This window comes from Mobula birostris, chromosome 12, assembly GCF_030028105.1.
Source record: "Mobula birostris isolate sMobBir1 chromosome 12, sMobBir1.hap1, whole genome shotgun sequence".
Taxonomy (NCBI): Eukaryota; Metazoa; Chordata; class Chondrichthyes; order Myliobatiformes; family Myliobatidae; genus Mobula; species Mobula birostris.
The window spans coordinates 78,281,401-78,296,613 of record NC_092381.1 but is presented as its reverse complement, the minus strand read 5'-3'; the positions used below and the strand labels follow the sequence as shown (position 1 = coordinate 78,296,613).

General features: G+C 39.6%; 1 protein-coding gene across 3 annotated transcripts in view; it reads right to left on the bottom strand.

Annotated features, from left to right (window-relative positions):
• kcnt2a (potassium channel, subfamily T, member 2a) overlaps positions 1–15,213 on the bottom strand; it is a 976,808-nt gene that overhangs the window by 262,668 nt on the left and 698,927 nt on the right. For all 3 annotated transcript variants that reach the window (XM_072274729.1, XM_072274730.1, XM_072274731.1), the window contains one exon: positions 3,527–3,655. In XM_072274729.1, coding sequence (XP_072130830.1) covers positions 3,527–3,655 — 129 coding nt within the window. The remainder of the gene's footprint in view (positions 1–3,526; positions 3,656–15,213) is intronic.

Below are 15,213 nucleotides of genomic sequence, written 5' to 3'. Positions count from 1 at the left end.
TAAATAATAATATCGAACCTGCCTCTACCACTTCTACTGGAAGTTCATTCAACATTTACTTCAAGCTCCCCTGTCCTCCCCTGATAATTGACTTATCACTAGATTCATGCGAGGAAAATATGCGCTGTGTTTAATATTAAATTCGTTAGATAAACCCTTTTAGAAACGAAATTGAGTGTATTAGCTAATTATCATCTATATTGCGGTCGTGATTAACACCCCCCCCCCAAACAGAATCGCCAAAAACGGTTTGTAGAAAAAATCGTACACGCATGCACAGGTTACGCATGCGCACTGGTGCCCGCGCAAGGCTTCATGGTCATTGTAGTCTTTTCGGGGTAAACCCAGCGTATTTGACTGCTACTCTTGTCCGTTGGCAACCGCCCCCCCCCACCACCCCCGGTCAGCCGGTCCGCAAGAATATTGTCAATATGAAACCAGTCCGCAGTGCAAAAAAGGTTGGGGACCCCTGATTTAACCTGACCTCAGTGGTTGGGAAGATGTTGGAATCAATTGTTAAGGATGACGTTATGGAGTACTTGGTGACATAAGACAAGATAGGACAAAGTCAGCATGGTTTCCTTCAGGGAAAATCTTGCCTGATGAACCTGTTAGAAGTCTTTGAGGAGATTACAAGTGGAATAGATAAAGGGGATGTAGTGGATGTTGTATATTTGGATTTCCAGAAGGCCCTTGACAAGTTGCCATACATGAGGCTGCTTACCAAGTTAAGAGCCCCTGGTGTTACAGGAAAGTTACTGGCATGGTTGGGGCATTAGCTGATTAGTAGAAGGCAGCCAGTGGGAATAAAAGGAACCTTTTCTGGTTGGCTGTCAGTGACTAGTGGTGTTCCACAGGGGTTGGTGTTGGAACCGCTTCTTTTATGCTGTATATCAGTGAGTTAGATGATGGAATAGATGGATTTGTTGACATGTTTGCAGATGATACGAAGACTGGTGGAGGGGCTTGTAGTTTTGAGGATACAGGAAGATTGCAAAAGGACTTAGACAGATTAAGAGAATGGGCAAGAAAATGGCAATTGATATACAATGTTGGAAAATGCATGGCAATGCACTTTGGCAGAAGAAATAAATGTGCAGACTATTTACTAAATAGGGAAAACATCCAAAAATCTGAGATGCAAAGAGACTTGGGAGTATTTGTGAAGAACACTCTAATGGTTAACTTGCAGGTTGAGTTGGTGGTGAGGAAAGCAAATGCAATTTTAGCATTCATTTCAAGAGGTCTAGGATATAAGAGTAGTGATGTGATGCTGAGGCTTTATAAGGCACTAGTAAGGCCTCAACTTGAGTATTGTGAACAGTTTTGGGCTCCTTATCTAAGAAAAAATGTGCTGACATTGGAGTGAATTTGGAGGGGGTTCAGAGAAGGTTCACAAGGACAATTCTGGGTTATGAAAGGGTTATCATATGAGGTACATTTGATGGTTCTGGGCCTTTACACGCTGGAATTTAGAAGGATGAGGGGAGATCTCATTGAAACCTTTCAAATGTTGAAAGGCCTAGATAGAGTAGATGTGGAAAGGATGTTTCCCATAGTGGGGGAGTCTAGGACAAGAGGGCAGAACCTCAGGATATAGTGGAGTCCATTTAAAACAGTGCTGCAGAAAAATTTCTTTAGCTATAGGGTGGTGAATTTGTGAAATTTGTTACCACAGGCAGCTGTGGAGGCCAGGTTGTTGGGTGTATTTAAGGCGGAGATAGATAGGTTCTTGACTGGCAACGGCATCAAAGGTGAAGGGAAGAAGGCCGGGGAGTGGGGCTGAGGAGGGAAAAAGTAGGATCAGCCATGATTGAATGGCAGAGCAGACTTGGTGGGCCAAATGGCCTAATTCTGCTCCTATGTTTTATGGTCTTATGGTCTAAGAAGGGAGGCAAAGTAAGGAACTGAAGAAGAGGAAATTGGGAAAGAGAGTAGCTACTGCTGTTTATGAAATTTCTGACTCTCACACTGCCTTGGTGGTTTAAGTCCATCAAAAATGTTTTTGATAACTATGTTGAAATGGCATATATGACTGACAATGCAAGAAATATAGTTGCAAAGTGCATTGTTTTATTTAATAATAGCAAGGGATATTGATTATCTTACTTCAGTGGTCTATCCAGCCTATATAGTCCATTAAGCAAGGTTATAAATATTGAATGATCAGGCTTTACTGTACAAGCAAACACAAATTTCAAATGTTGGCACCAGCATGCTTGATAAATGTGCATCAAATCAATTTTATGCTGATTGAATTGTTACCTTTACTGCTCTTCATTAATATCAACAAGCTCTGTAATTTGCAGTTTACGATTTTATGTTGTTGACTTAAATAACCTCAAACTGAGCTTGGCAGCAGGACACAAATAAAGGAGACAAAACCAGTTCTAGAAAATTGTGCACTAATAAAATCAGCAGCTAAATCTGAAAGCTGTCTATGTGTTTAACTGGGTACACTTTCTGAATTGTGTGTACATTACACAGCTAAGAAATGGCAATAAACCAACATAGACTTGCACCGTTTTTTCATATTACACCCAGGCAGAAAAAGATAAAATGAAAATACAAAGACTATTTACTTGATATGGATCCAGGTTTGAATCAGACCTGCAGGCAATCCACTTCAATAAAAAACACAATATTTTCTGAACTTTCTGTGTTTATATTATTTCAGGTTGATGGCTGATTAGGAGGTGAACTCATGGTTAGAATAATGAGAAACTTGCACCAGTGGGAACCCAAGCATTGCAGCAACTCTGACAGACCTTTCCTGCTGACTACTACCATTGACCCTGACACACTGTATTTCTGTGCCTTGTTTGACATAAGCAGAAAAGATAACTGATTTACATGACTGATACCACCTGTGCATCATGGAATAAGCCACGCTATGCAGAAAGGTCACTTTGGTTATCATGGGCTATCATGGCCTATAAAGGAGATGGTGTTTCATTTTGAGAGGTGCTGCTCGAGTCCTTGCCTTCTTACAGAAGTAAGCCATCTCTAAATAATTGCAGAAATCTAGAGACACTGAGAACAGACAGCTGTGAGTAACTACAACACCTACTCTCCACTTTTAGCTTTATATTCCTAATCATCATCTCATTTTTGTGACTAAAAATTCTCAAGCCTTGCTTAATGCCAGGTTAATACCAGTTAACTAATCCCTTTTCTGCTGCCAAAGTGGCTATAAAAAATAATAAATTGTTATATAGAGGTAGGCTTGGAGTAACATTTAAGCAGAACTGATTATATATTTTCTCTGCTACTTCTGCCTGAATGTTTCGAATATCTAATTTCAGTGGTAAACAAAATTGATGGAATGATTCACCTTTCTAATACAGATCAAAGGAAGTGCTCCTGCTTCAGACAAAAATAGATTCAAATTGTAAATATTAATGGAAATAAAATTCAGTGGTTTGCATATATAAACCAGTGTAGGAGACTTCTTGCGCATTTTCAAATTGAGTCAACAGATAATTTCAATTAATAGCAAACCACATAAATTAGCGGATGCCCATACCTCTGATGTTGTGAGCTTTTGTGATTCTGTTCGATAAATACCAATGGGAATGTCTCCTGACGAGGAGCAAAGCTTCTGGTAAAGCCGGCCATACGTCCTGATCCACAGATCATCTTCTGTGATTTTCATCTATGTGCAAAGAGACGAGACTGCTCAGAAATCATGATTTTGTCATTTGCCTGCAAACTTCTATGCACATGTCCAAATGCATTGTTTTCCTGAGTCTATTTGGGCACAACAATGGCTTGAGTAGAATCAAAACAAGGGTAAAGGTAGATTAATAATTCATGATCACAAAGCTTTTTAATTGCTTTGAACTTTGATTTAGTGATGTCTTTTACTTATGCATCATCATAAGCCTTCTTTCTTTGGAGAATACAATGAAAAATAAAAATAACACCCCAGACATCCTTTCATGATTGATGTATACATATTTGAATGTGTTCTCAACACTACTGGTGAATTCAACTATTTTACTGCAACTTGGGGTTAGTGGCATTACTTGGTTGTATAACTGAAAAGCACACAATGTGAGGATGCACAATACAATTTCAACTTTATCATTCTCTCCGATCGAACTTTTGACTGTCATGCAGTGCAGTCACATAGAAGCTTTAGTATTGCTTCATCACAGTGATACAACTTTAGGCCTGAGTTTCTCTCGTTTCTAGGAAGTCAAAATTTTGCAGTTCAAAAATAGAGATAGATAAATGTGTCATTTACTGCAATTCATATGTCCCAGACAAAAGATGAATAACAGACAGACTGACAGACCATCAACCAACTAACTATGGCAGTGTAGCTGTTAACTGAAAAGAGAACAGATATCTCATGTCATCTCCATCAGCAGCTAGAGTGCATGAGCACATTAGTTTAGCTACAATGATTTGACTGTTAAAGCTGTTCACCTATGCATATTAAGTTTTTCCTCTGATGGTAGATGCTCTTTTAATAAATTTGTTTCTGCTTTTTATATTTGTACTGTAATAAAGTAAGATGGTTCAATTGGGTTTCCAGTGAATAAATTTTTATTGTCATCAAAATGGGAACTTTACTGTTCAGTTCTAGGGGAGCCAGAAGACATCTTCTCCAACCACAGATGAGAAGTGCTCAACTGCATAAACAAGTGATTCTTGTTAGAATCAATGATAAACCCCGTCAATTGCACACGGTGTACTGAAGTATTAGTGTGATTCCACAAGGTAACCATGTTAATAGGGAATATGCTGATAAAATATGCATCTCCTGAACTTTCAGTCTGGAATAAAACATAGAACATAACAGCATGGCATGTGACGGCCTTTTAACCTACTCCACATTCAATCTAACCCTTCTGTCTTATTTATTCCATAACCCTCTATTTTTTTTTATCCATATGCCTGTCTTAAATGTTCCTTAAACGTTTAAGTCTCTTAAATGTTCCCTTCGCGTCAGCCTCTACCACCCCCTACAGCACTGCATTCCAGGCACTTACAACTCTGTAAAAACACATGGCTCAGACATCTCCCTAAACTTTCCTCCATTCACCTTAAAGGATGTCTTCTAGTATTAGCTGTTACCACTCTGGGAAAAAGGCACTGGCTATCCACTCCAGCTATGCCTCTTATAATCTTACGCCCTTCTATCAATTTGCCTCTCATCCTCCTTCACTCCAAAGAGAAAAGCCTTAGCTCGCTCAACTTTTCCTCAAAAGATATATTTTCTAAACTAGGCAGTATCCTATTAAATCTCCACTGCACTTTCCCTAAAATTCCCAATGCTGATAATGAGGTGAGCAGAACTGAACACAACACACCAAGTGTGGTCAAACCAGAGTTTTATAGAACTGCAACGTTATCTCGTGGCTCTTGAATTCAATCCCCCAACTAATAACGGCTAACACACCATATGCCTTTTTATCATTCCATCAACTTGTGCAACAACACCTGCCACTTTTTTGCCAACTCTGCATCTTGTCTATATCCTGTTATAACCTACCACATTATCCACAACTCCACCAACTTTGTGTTAATTGCAAACTGTTTAATTCACTTTTCTACTTCCTCATCCATGTCAGCTATAAAAATTGCAAAGAGCAGGGTTCCCAGAACAGATTACTGCACATCATTGGTCATGGACCTGCAGGCAGAGTATCTTCCATCTATCACTACCCTTTGCCCTCTATGGGCAAGCAAATGCCAAATCCATACAGCCACATTTCCATGGATCTCATGGCCTTATGACTTTCTGAATGACTGTACCATGGGGAACCTTATCAAACATCTTGGAGTTTTCCTGAATCCTACTTGCCACGGCTTTCTCATGTGCCCTTCTAGTTGTCCCAAGTTGCTACTTAAGTTGCTTCCTTCTTACCTTATAACATTCAAAAGCCCTGTCTGATTTTTGCATCCTTCCTAAACCTTCAGTATGTTTCCTTCTTCCTCTTGATGAATTGCCAGATGTTCCCCATTGAAAATAGATTGATTATTCTTAGGTTACCAGAAGTATTCTTCCTTCTGTGACTTCTGCAAAAGTCTAAGATTATATTCTGGCAACACTCTAATAAATCACCCTCTAGACAGTACCCATTCCAAGGAGGTGCATTTTCTATGTTGAGCAGTGATAAAATGCTTCTTCATCATTTTTTTTTCATTTTACTTTCTCTAATAGCTCGACCTTTACCATAGACAAACAACACCTCCATTTGCAAAGGGAAGTGTACATGGATATTTCAAGTTCAAGCCAAACTTGCTTCCTCTATCAGAAGACTTAGCTGAGTTGCTGATCAGATGTGTCGATGACTGAATCTCCAGTGCATTCTGGACTTCCACACGGCAATGCACAAGCTTGGAAGTAGGCCACACATTGACTGAGTCAATGCTGTTTGCCTGCAGTTCTCTCCAGAATGCTGAATGGACAGAAGCATGGTCAGAGATATTTTCTTCCTCTATATAACAATAAATTTTGTATTGCTCTCTGAAGAGTAAGCAGAGGTGATATGCTCTGCATGATTGGGAAGTAGCTCAATAGGGAAGAAACAAAGAGTCAGTGATTTCTGCTGCACAATTTCTCTTTCTCCTTGTTGGTTGCAACCAGGCACGACCTCATAGGGGTCTCTGGCATCCAGCATCAGTGATTTCATCTGGTAAGCTGCAAAGCTGATCACATCAAAGAATTTCACTGACAGCAAACTACAAGGTAAAAAACAACAATTTTTATCTATTTTATAGAACACAAAATAAATATTGGAACATGTACCTGAGGTTAAGGTAGGTGTTGAAATGTCATAAGCAAAATTTAAAATGTCAACAAAATGTTCCTATTTCCCTATATTTTCCCAGTCATGAAGACCTCTTAGAAAGGGTTGGTCTACTCCCTATGGAGCAGACATACCACATTTATTTACACAGTTATGTATTCCAGAAGATGAAATCAGATTTATTTCAATATAATGATAAACACTGATTTTGCAATTATTTCTCACTGCAAATCCCTCGCCAATGAACTCACCAAGGTAATTGTAAGTTAACAGTCCATTGAGGGACATGTCACAAGCATTGAGTATTGATTTGTAACATTGCTGCTCTAGTCTCCCTTATAGCTCATGAGCAACAAGTGGTCTGTTACATTTGATTTTTGTCATTTCATTATGATTGTAAGAGTCTTAAAGGAATTTTTAAAAAATGAGATATTTGCTAATGGAACACTGAAATGGAGCTAAAATCCTCAGCATGAATAGTAGTTATACTGTCAATATATCTGATTAATAACTAATAAATTCTTTAATCTATATCTTAATTGACATTGAGGTACAGACAGATAAGTACAATACAGAAGGATTTGCAGTCAAAATAGGATGAGCCATTGCTACTTGCGCAGTGCACTTCACCATACATCTCATCAAGAGAAGTAAGCATAAGGAAATAACTAAACGAAGCCATTAACCATCACCTATATTTGGAGAAAGAAGCAGAATTATTTAAATATAATTCTGAAAACAAGTGGATTGCCCACCTGCACCGGATAATTTTCCAGTTTGATGCAGATCTGGTCTCCCAGCTAGAGGAAGAATCTCATTAAGATTGAAACGGTGCACAGGAGATTCAGAAGGACGGCACATTGATTGGAAGGGTTTAGTTATAAGGACAGGCTGGAGAGACTAGGGCTTTTTTTCCCCCAATAGGAGGCAGAGGGGTAACATAGAGGTGTATGAAATCATTAAGGGCATTAATATGGTGAATGGTCACAGGCTTTTTGCCAGAGTATGGATTTCCGGTAAGATGGCAGCACATTTGGTCGCAGCATCTTCTACAGGCTCAACCAGAGATATTATTGTTGGTTTTTAACCGATCTTTGACAATTGCAACATCCTGCTGGACATTAAGCAATTGAAGTACAGCAGTCTACCCTATCAGCAAGTTGCTCATTGACAGGGAAACTGAAAGAGCTGGACTTGGTGCAGATTATGCGGCTACCTGTGTCAGAGAGGTGTCAGTGCATGAAGGAGGTGAGCAGTCTAACCAAGAGTAATCATATAGTCACCTTTCTTGTGATTAAAAGACCCTGGTGGACATTGTTAATGTGGAATGCTTCAGGTCAACTCACTGTTGGTGGTAATAGTGAGAACTAGGCCTCAAGCTAGAGTATAGCCCGTTTGCAGCCACCCAGGAGAGATGCGTCGGAGTTAGTGCGCTCCACCAGAGGCATTGTGGCGTGGCATCCACTCTAGAGTTAGTCCTGTCGCTGGTGTTTAATTCTATTGGACTGAGGTCAGAAAATGATGTCAAGTCTGGTTCATCCTTGGGAGCAATTTCCAAATGCCTGAAGGTACCACATTCATCTGTACAAACAATAGTACGCAAATATAAACACCACGGGACCACGCAGCCGTCATACTGCTCAGGAAGGAGTCGCATTCTGTCTCCTAGAGATGAACGTACTTTGGCGTGAAAATTGCAAATCAATCCCAGAACAACAGCAAAGGACCTTGTGAAGATGCTGGAGGAAACAGGTAGACAAGTATCTATATCCACAGTAAAATAAGTCCTATATCGACATAACCTGAAAGGCTGCTCAGCAAGGAAGAAGCCACTGCTCCAAAACCGCCATAAAAAAGCCAGACTACAGTTTGCAAGTGCACATGGGGACAAAGATCTTAGTTTTTGGAGGAATGTCCTCTGGTCTGATGAAACTAAAATTGAACTGTTTGGCCATGATGACCATCGTTATGTTCAGAAGAAAGGGGGTGAGGCTTGCAAGCCGAAGAGCACCATCCCAACCGTGAAGCATGGGGGTGGCAGCATCATGTTCTGGGGGTGCTTTGCTGCAGGAGGGACTGGTGCACTTCATAAAATAGATGGCATTATGAGGAAGGAAAATTATGTGGATATATTGAAGCAGCATCTCAAGACATCAGCCAGGAAGTTAAAGCTCAGTCACAAATGGGTCTTCCAAATGGACCATGATCCTAAGCATACCTCCAAAGTTGTGGCAAAATTGCTTAAGGACAACAAAGTCAAGGTATTGGAGTGGTCATCACAAATCCTTGACCTCAATCCGATAGAAAATTTGTGGGCAGAACTGAAAAAGCATGTGTAACCTGACTCAGTTACCAGTTCTGTCCGGAGGAATGGAAGAAAATTCCAGCAACTTATTGTGAGAAGCTTGTGGCAACCCAAAACGTTTGACCCAAGTTAAACAATTTAAAGGCAATGCTACCAAATACTAACAAAGTGTATGTAAACTTCTGACCCATGGGGAAAGTGATGAAATAAATAAAAGTGGAAATAAATCATTCTCTCTACTATTATTCTGACATTTCACATTCTTAAAATAAAGTAGTGATCCTAACTGACCTAAGACGGGGAATGTTTTCTAGGATTAAATGTCAAGAATTGTGAAAAACTGAGTTGAAATGTATTTGGCGAAGGTGTATGTAAACTTTTGACTTCAACTGTATGCTGTAAATGCATAGGGCTCCCTAAAGTAGCTGTTGGGAAGTGATAGAGTATTAGTTATGATAATTTAGTTTGTGATTAAAGCAGTGGCTCTGGTATAGTGATGAGATGGGGGTTGGGGTGAGTACCAGAACCAGAAACATCCATTAACAGGCCCAAAACATTTTCTTTGACAGACCTGCAATACACCTGGAACTGAAAGAGCCTATTCTGCTTTGGATAGAGCACAAGGATAAAAAGGAAGGACTGTCAAAATGAGAATCCTGCTGAAATTTTCAAATTGTTTCCACTAACTAGCATACAGTACTGTGCCTTAGGCACTTGAGGTTTTTTTATATGGTTTCAAATAGTATGGCCTCCACAGAGTCCTAATCTCAGCAACATTGAGGCTATCTGGGTTTATCTGCAGAGACAAAGCAAGTGAGACAGCCACAGTCTGGAGAAGAACTGTGGCAAGTTCTTCTATATGCTTGGAACAACCCATCAGCCAGTTTTCTAATAAAAATGAACAATGGTGTACCAAAGAAAATTGATGCTGTTTTAAAGGCAAAGGGTGGTGACACCATATATTGATTTGATTTAGTTTTTTTTACTGTTTACTGCTCTTTATAGTAATTTTTTTGATATTTAGAAACTTAAATTTCCTTATTTTTCAAAGCATCTTTGCTTTACAGAATTTTTTTACATCTACCTAAGACTTTTGCACAGTCTGTACAAGAGCCATTAAAAACTAACAACCAAGCTAAATATAATAATTTTTAGTGTATGTTCTCTGTTATAAGTCTTCCCATTATTCAGAGCTCCTTGATTTACAAGTTACAGAATAAAGCTTGCTGTGACCTACCAATAAAAATCAGAATTTCTTTAGCTCTGCAATACACAATGTCCTAACCTCTATGTTTCTATGCAAATTTGGATTCTGAGTCACTTTAAACACACAGCATAGAATTAGGTTTCCTTTTGTTCTCGTGTGTTATCAAGTTACCTCAATACTGAATTGTGATTAAAAATGTTTTCCATACTGATTTGTAGGTAGAAAAGATAATCTTCTGTTTCTCAATTGTCTTTTTTAAAATAAACAATCATACCAGGCCATGTGATGACCAGGGCACATTGTACCAGCTAAAATAATTTAGGAAAAAAATGAAATATTATGAGACAAGAGAAAGCTATTTTCCAATTTAATGTTCAATCATAGTAGACAATAGATGTCTTGAACAAGAATACTGGATGAAAATATTGTCAAAATTAGTCATTACTACAATAATAGTAGCATTCACCCAATGTCACTATTGAATTTTAGTCATAACTATGATTACAAACTACATGGCAGCAGTTTTGTCTTAAAATAACAAGCCCCAAACTAATCATTTTTCACGATTTTGCCTGATTTTGTTCCCCTCTTCTCCACACTACACTTTAAATTTGAGACTCAATGTGGAGCAAACTTCACAGGTCTTTAATTCAAGATAATCACCTGATTTAAATTTGCTGAATGAATTAATGTCACCTGCAGATTACTGACAACAAATTATACTCCACACATAAAGTCAAGTTTTCTAAAGGACTAGCAGAAAGGATTGACGAGGTTATTGATATGCATGTGCTACATGATAAACTTGTCAGCAGAATCTAATGCAAGGAGTTAACAAGGTTGTAGCAGTGTGCAAAAGAAAAAACAAAAAGCAATAACTAGGCTGAAAGATCCGTTTATAAGATTGGAGAAATGTCTCCTGCGGTCAGCATTAGACCCAGTCTTTTATGGGGGAAGATGAGCTGACTCAGGGTTTTGCATAACTAAGTGTTTGAAGATTGTAGAATGAGACATTTAAATATACAGTACCACAATCATTGAGTTTACAAATGGAGACTAAAAACAGTGCACTTATTGCTGGTTTTATAATCCATAGGATAGATCTCATTTGGGCCAAAGATATTTACCAGAATAAGAGTAATAAAAGGTGAGGTTTTCCTTCTTGTTAATGTAACCCAGGTTAATTAAACCCAAAATTGTAATGTTAGAAAGTTCTACCTGTCGATGGATAAAAATGAGGTTTACTGATTTAAAAAGAAATCTGAAAAAAAAACACTATGCGAGGGAGCGGCGGGCTGGACACAGGAGGGACAAGGAGAGAAATGCAGCATCGATTAGAAGCTGAAGACATAAACTGTTAAGAGTGGAATTGGTAGTGAGTATCTTTACTCGATTAACATGAAACCCCTGGAGGAGAGACAATAGCGATAAAGATTTATTGAAGCTACGGCTATAACGAGACAATATCCGGAAAGACGAATGTCCAAAATCCCTACCGTGTAGTTGAGATTAATTCTGTAAAATCATACCAAGGCATTTGGTCAAGTTTTGTAAAAGTCTGTAAATTGACATGCTGTGGAAGATCCAACGAACCAAGGTGGTGAGCCACCCAGATGAAGAACCAGCATGGGAACAAAATGTGTAATAACGCAGAGGATTTAATAAGTTTGGTTGGATGTATGTTTATCTTCATTTGAAGAATCCGAATTTGATTTTCTGCGATAACTGATTACTTTTGCAAAGACTTTGATAAGTTACTGAATGATTTACTTGGTTTAAGTGTTGTGATGTTGGAGAATTGTCGTGAAAGGAATTAAACTGTGTATATATAATTTTTTCAATTTGAATTTGAACTTATAGATATACTGCCTGGAACTGAAACTGAAGTTAACACTAATACTTGAGAAAAGGAAATATATATGATTTCCTAACTAATTATGGATAAGTAACAAGGAAAGTTTAGTCGTAAACTTTTAAATAGGGAATAACAACAGATCTAATTAGTTAGAGAAATTGGAGTAACAAAGGTTATTCTAATGAATATCACTGATTCTAACTAAACAGAAATTTGGCTTTTGTTGATATCTAAGATTTGAAACCTAAATAGAATATTTGAATTTTGAATTGTTCTTGCTCATGTAAATATTGTGTACATTTTTTTTCTTATAAACAAAACCTTATTTCCAGAAGTGTGCAGTTTCTATTCACTGTCTCCTTCAGATACCTGGATTCTTCTGATGGCCTATTAGCACCTAGTGTAACTTGATTTTCTCTAAAGAGTGCGACAACTCATCACACACGATAAGACTGGTGCTACACAGGTGTTACATTACGATTTGACCAAAGTGTGGAAGAATAACAGATTAAAAGTTATTATTTAAAATAAACATTAAAGGCAATATGTTACCCCTGTACATGGTCTACAATCATTTTACATGGTCTTGGGACCAAAGTCAAAAATAGGAAACATGAGGCCATGGTCTTTGACAACTGGCGCGACTGAGCCTCTATTGCCAGAGGTCTAGCTACCTAAAAGTGCAGGTCTTCCATTCAGAGAATCAGTACATGCTGCAAAGTTGGCTGGAGCTAGATCCAACAAAAATTGGTGCTCCTTCTTAATGACTACCAAGAACCTAATCATCAAGTGCAAACAACAGGAAATCTGCAGATGCTGGAAATTCAAGCAACACACATCAAAGTTGCTGGTGAACGCAGCAGGCCAGGCAGCATCTCTAGGAAGAGGTACAGTCGAAGTTTCAGGTTGAGACCCTTCGAAGGGTCTCGGCCTGAAACGTCGACTATACCTCTTCCAAGAGATGCTGCCTGGCCTGCTGCGTTCACCAGCAACTTTGATGTCATCAAGTGCAAAGTGCTTTTGGTTTTATTGTACAGTATGTAACAGAGGTGTTGCCCATACCTCACTCCTGCATCATGACAATCACCAACAGCATCTTTGGCTTCTTTCAGTGGTCCAAGTTGTATGATGGGCTTTAATTCACATGTTTCCAGGAAAGACTTACAGTCATATTGCCCTAATGGCCACGTTGTGTGCAGCTTTAAAAAACTGTGTGTAGAGTTGAAATATGCAATCACAAAGCGTCACTACTTGCTGAGGGCCTACCTATTCCCAGTGCTGCAAAAATAGGCCTGGCCTCATTGCTGTATAGTGTTCCATTGAGTTGGATCTTGCCACACTACCTACCTTCAGCTGAAATGTTCCTTCATGTAAACACCTTTTCTCATCAAAAGAAGTCCATCAGTCTTTCATCAGCATAGAACGTTTTCATAGAATCATAATACAGCACACTACAGGCCCTTCAGCCCACAATGTTGTGCCGACCCTCAAACCCTGCCTCCCATATAACCCTCCACCTAAAATTCCTCCATATACCTGTCTAGTAGTCTCTTAAACTTCACTAGTGTATCTGCCTCCACCACTGACTCAGGCAGTGCATTCCATGCACCAACCACTCTCTGAGTAAAAAACCTTCCTCTAATATCCCCCTTGAACTTTCCACCCCTTACGTTAAAGCCATGTCCTCTTGTATTGAGCAGTAGTGCCCTGGGGAAGAGGCACTGGCTATCCACTCTATCTATTCCTCGTATTATCTTGTACACCTCTATCATGTCTCCTCTCATCCTCCTTCTCTCCAAAGAGTAAAGCCCTAGATCCCTTAATCACTGATCATAATGCATACTCTCTAAACCAGGCAGCATCCTGGTAAATCTCCTCTGTACCCTTCCCAATGCTTCCACATCCTTCCTATAGTGAGGCAACCAGAACTGGACACAGTACTCCAAGTGTGGCCTAACCAGAATTTTATAGAGCTGCATCATTACATCACGACTCTTAAACTCTATACCTTGACTTATGAAAGCTAACACCCCAGAAGCTTTCTTAACTACCCTATCTACCAGTGAGGCAACTATCAGGGATCTGTGGACATGTACCCCCAGATCCCTCTGCTCCTCCACACTACCAAGTATCCTGCCATTTACTTTGTACTCTGCCTTGGAGTTTGCCCTTCGAAAGTGTACCACCTCACACTTCTCTGGGTTGAACTCCATCTGCCACTTCTCAGCCGACTTCTGCATCCTATCAATGTCGCTCTGCAATCTTTGACAATCCTCTACACTATCCACAACACCACTAACCTTTGTGTCATCTGCAAACTTGCCAACCCACCCTTCTACCCCAACCTCCAGGTCGTTAACAAAAATCACGAAAAGTAGAGGTCCCAGAGCAGATCCTTGTGGGACACCACTAGTCACAATCCTCCAATCTGAATGTACTCCCTCTACCACCACCCTCTGCCTTCTGCAGGCAAGCCAATTCTGAATCCACCTGGCCAAACTTCCCTGGATCCCATGCCTTCTGACCTTCTGAATAAGCCTACCGTGTGGAACCTTGTCAAATGCCTTACTAAAATCCATATAGATCACATCCACAGCACTACCCTCATCTATATGCCTGGTCACCTCCTCAAAGAACTCTATCAGGCTTGTTAGACACGATCTGCCCTTCACAAAGCCATGCTGACTGTCCCTGATCAGACCATGATTCTCTAAATGCCCATAGATCCTACCTCTAAGAATCTTTTCCAACAGCTTTCCCACCACAGACGTAAGGGTCACTGGTCTATAATTACCTGGACTATCCCTACTACCTTTTTTGAACAAGGGGACAACATTCACCTCCCTCCAATCCTCTGGTACCATTCCTGTGGACAACAAGGACATAAAGATCCTAGCCAGAGGCTCAGCAATCTCTTCCCTCACCTCATGGAGCAACCTGGGGAATATTCCGTCAGGCCCCAGGGACTCATCCGTCCTAATGTATTTTAACAACTCCAACACCTCCTCTCCCTTAATATCAACGTGCTCCAGAACATCAACCTCACTCATATTGTCCTCACCTTCATCAAGTTCCCTCTCAT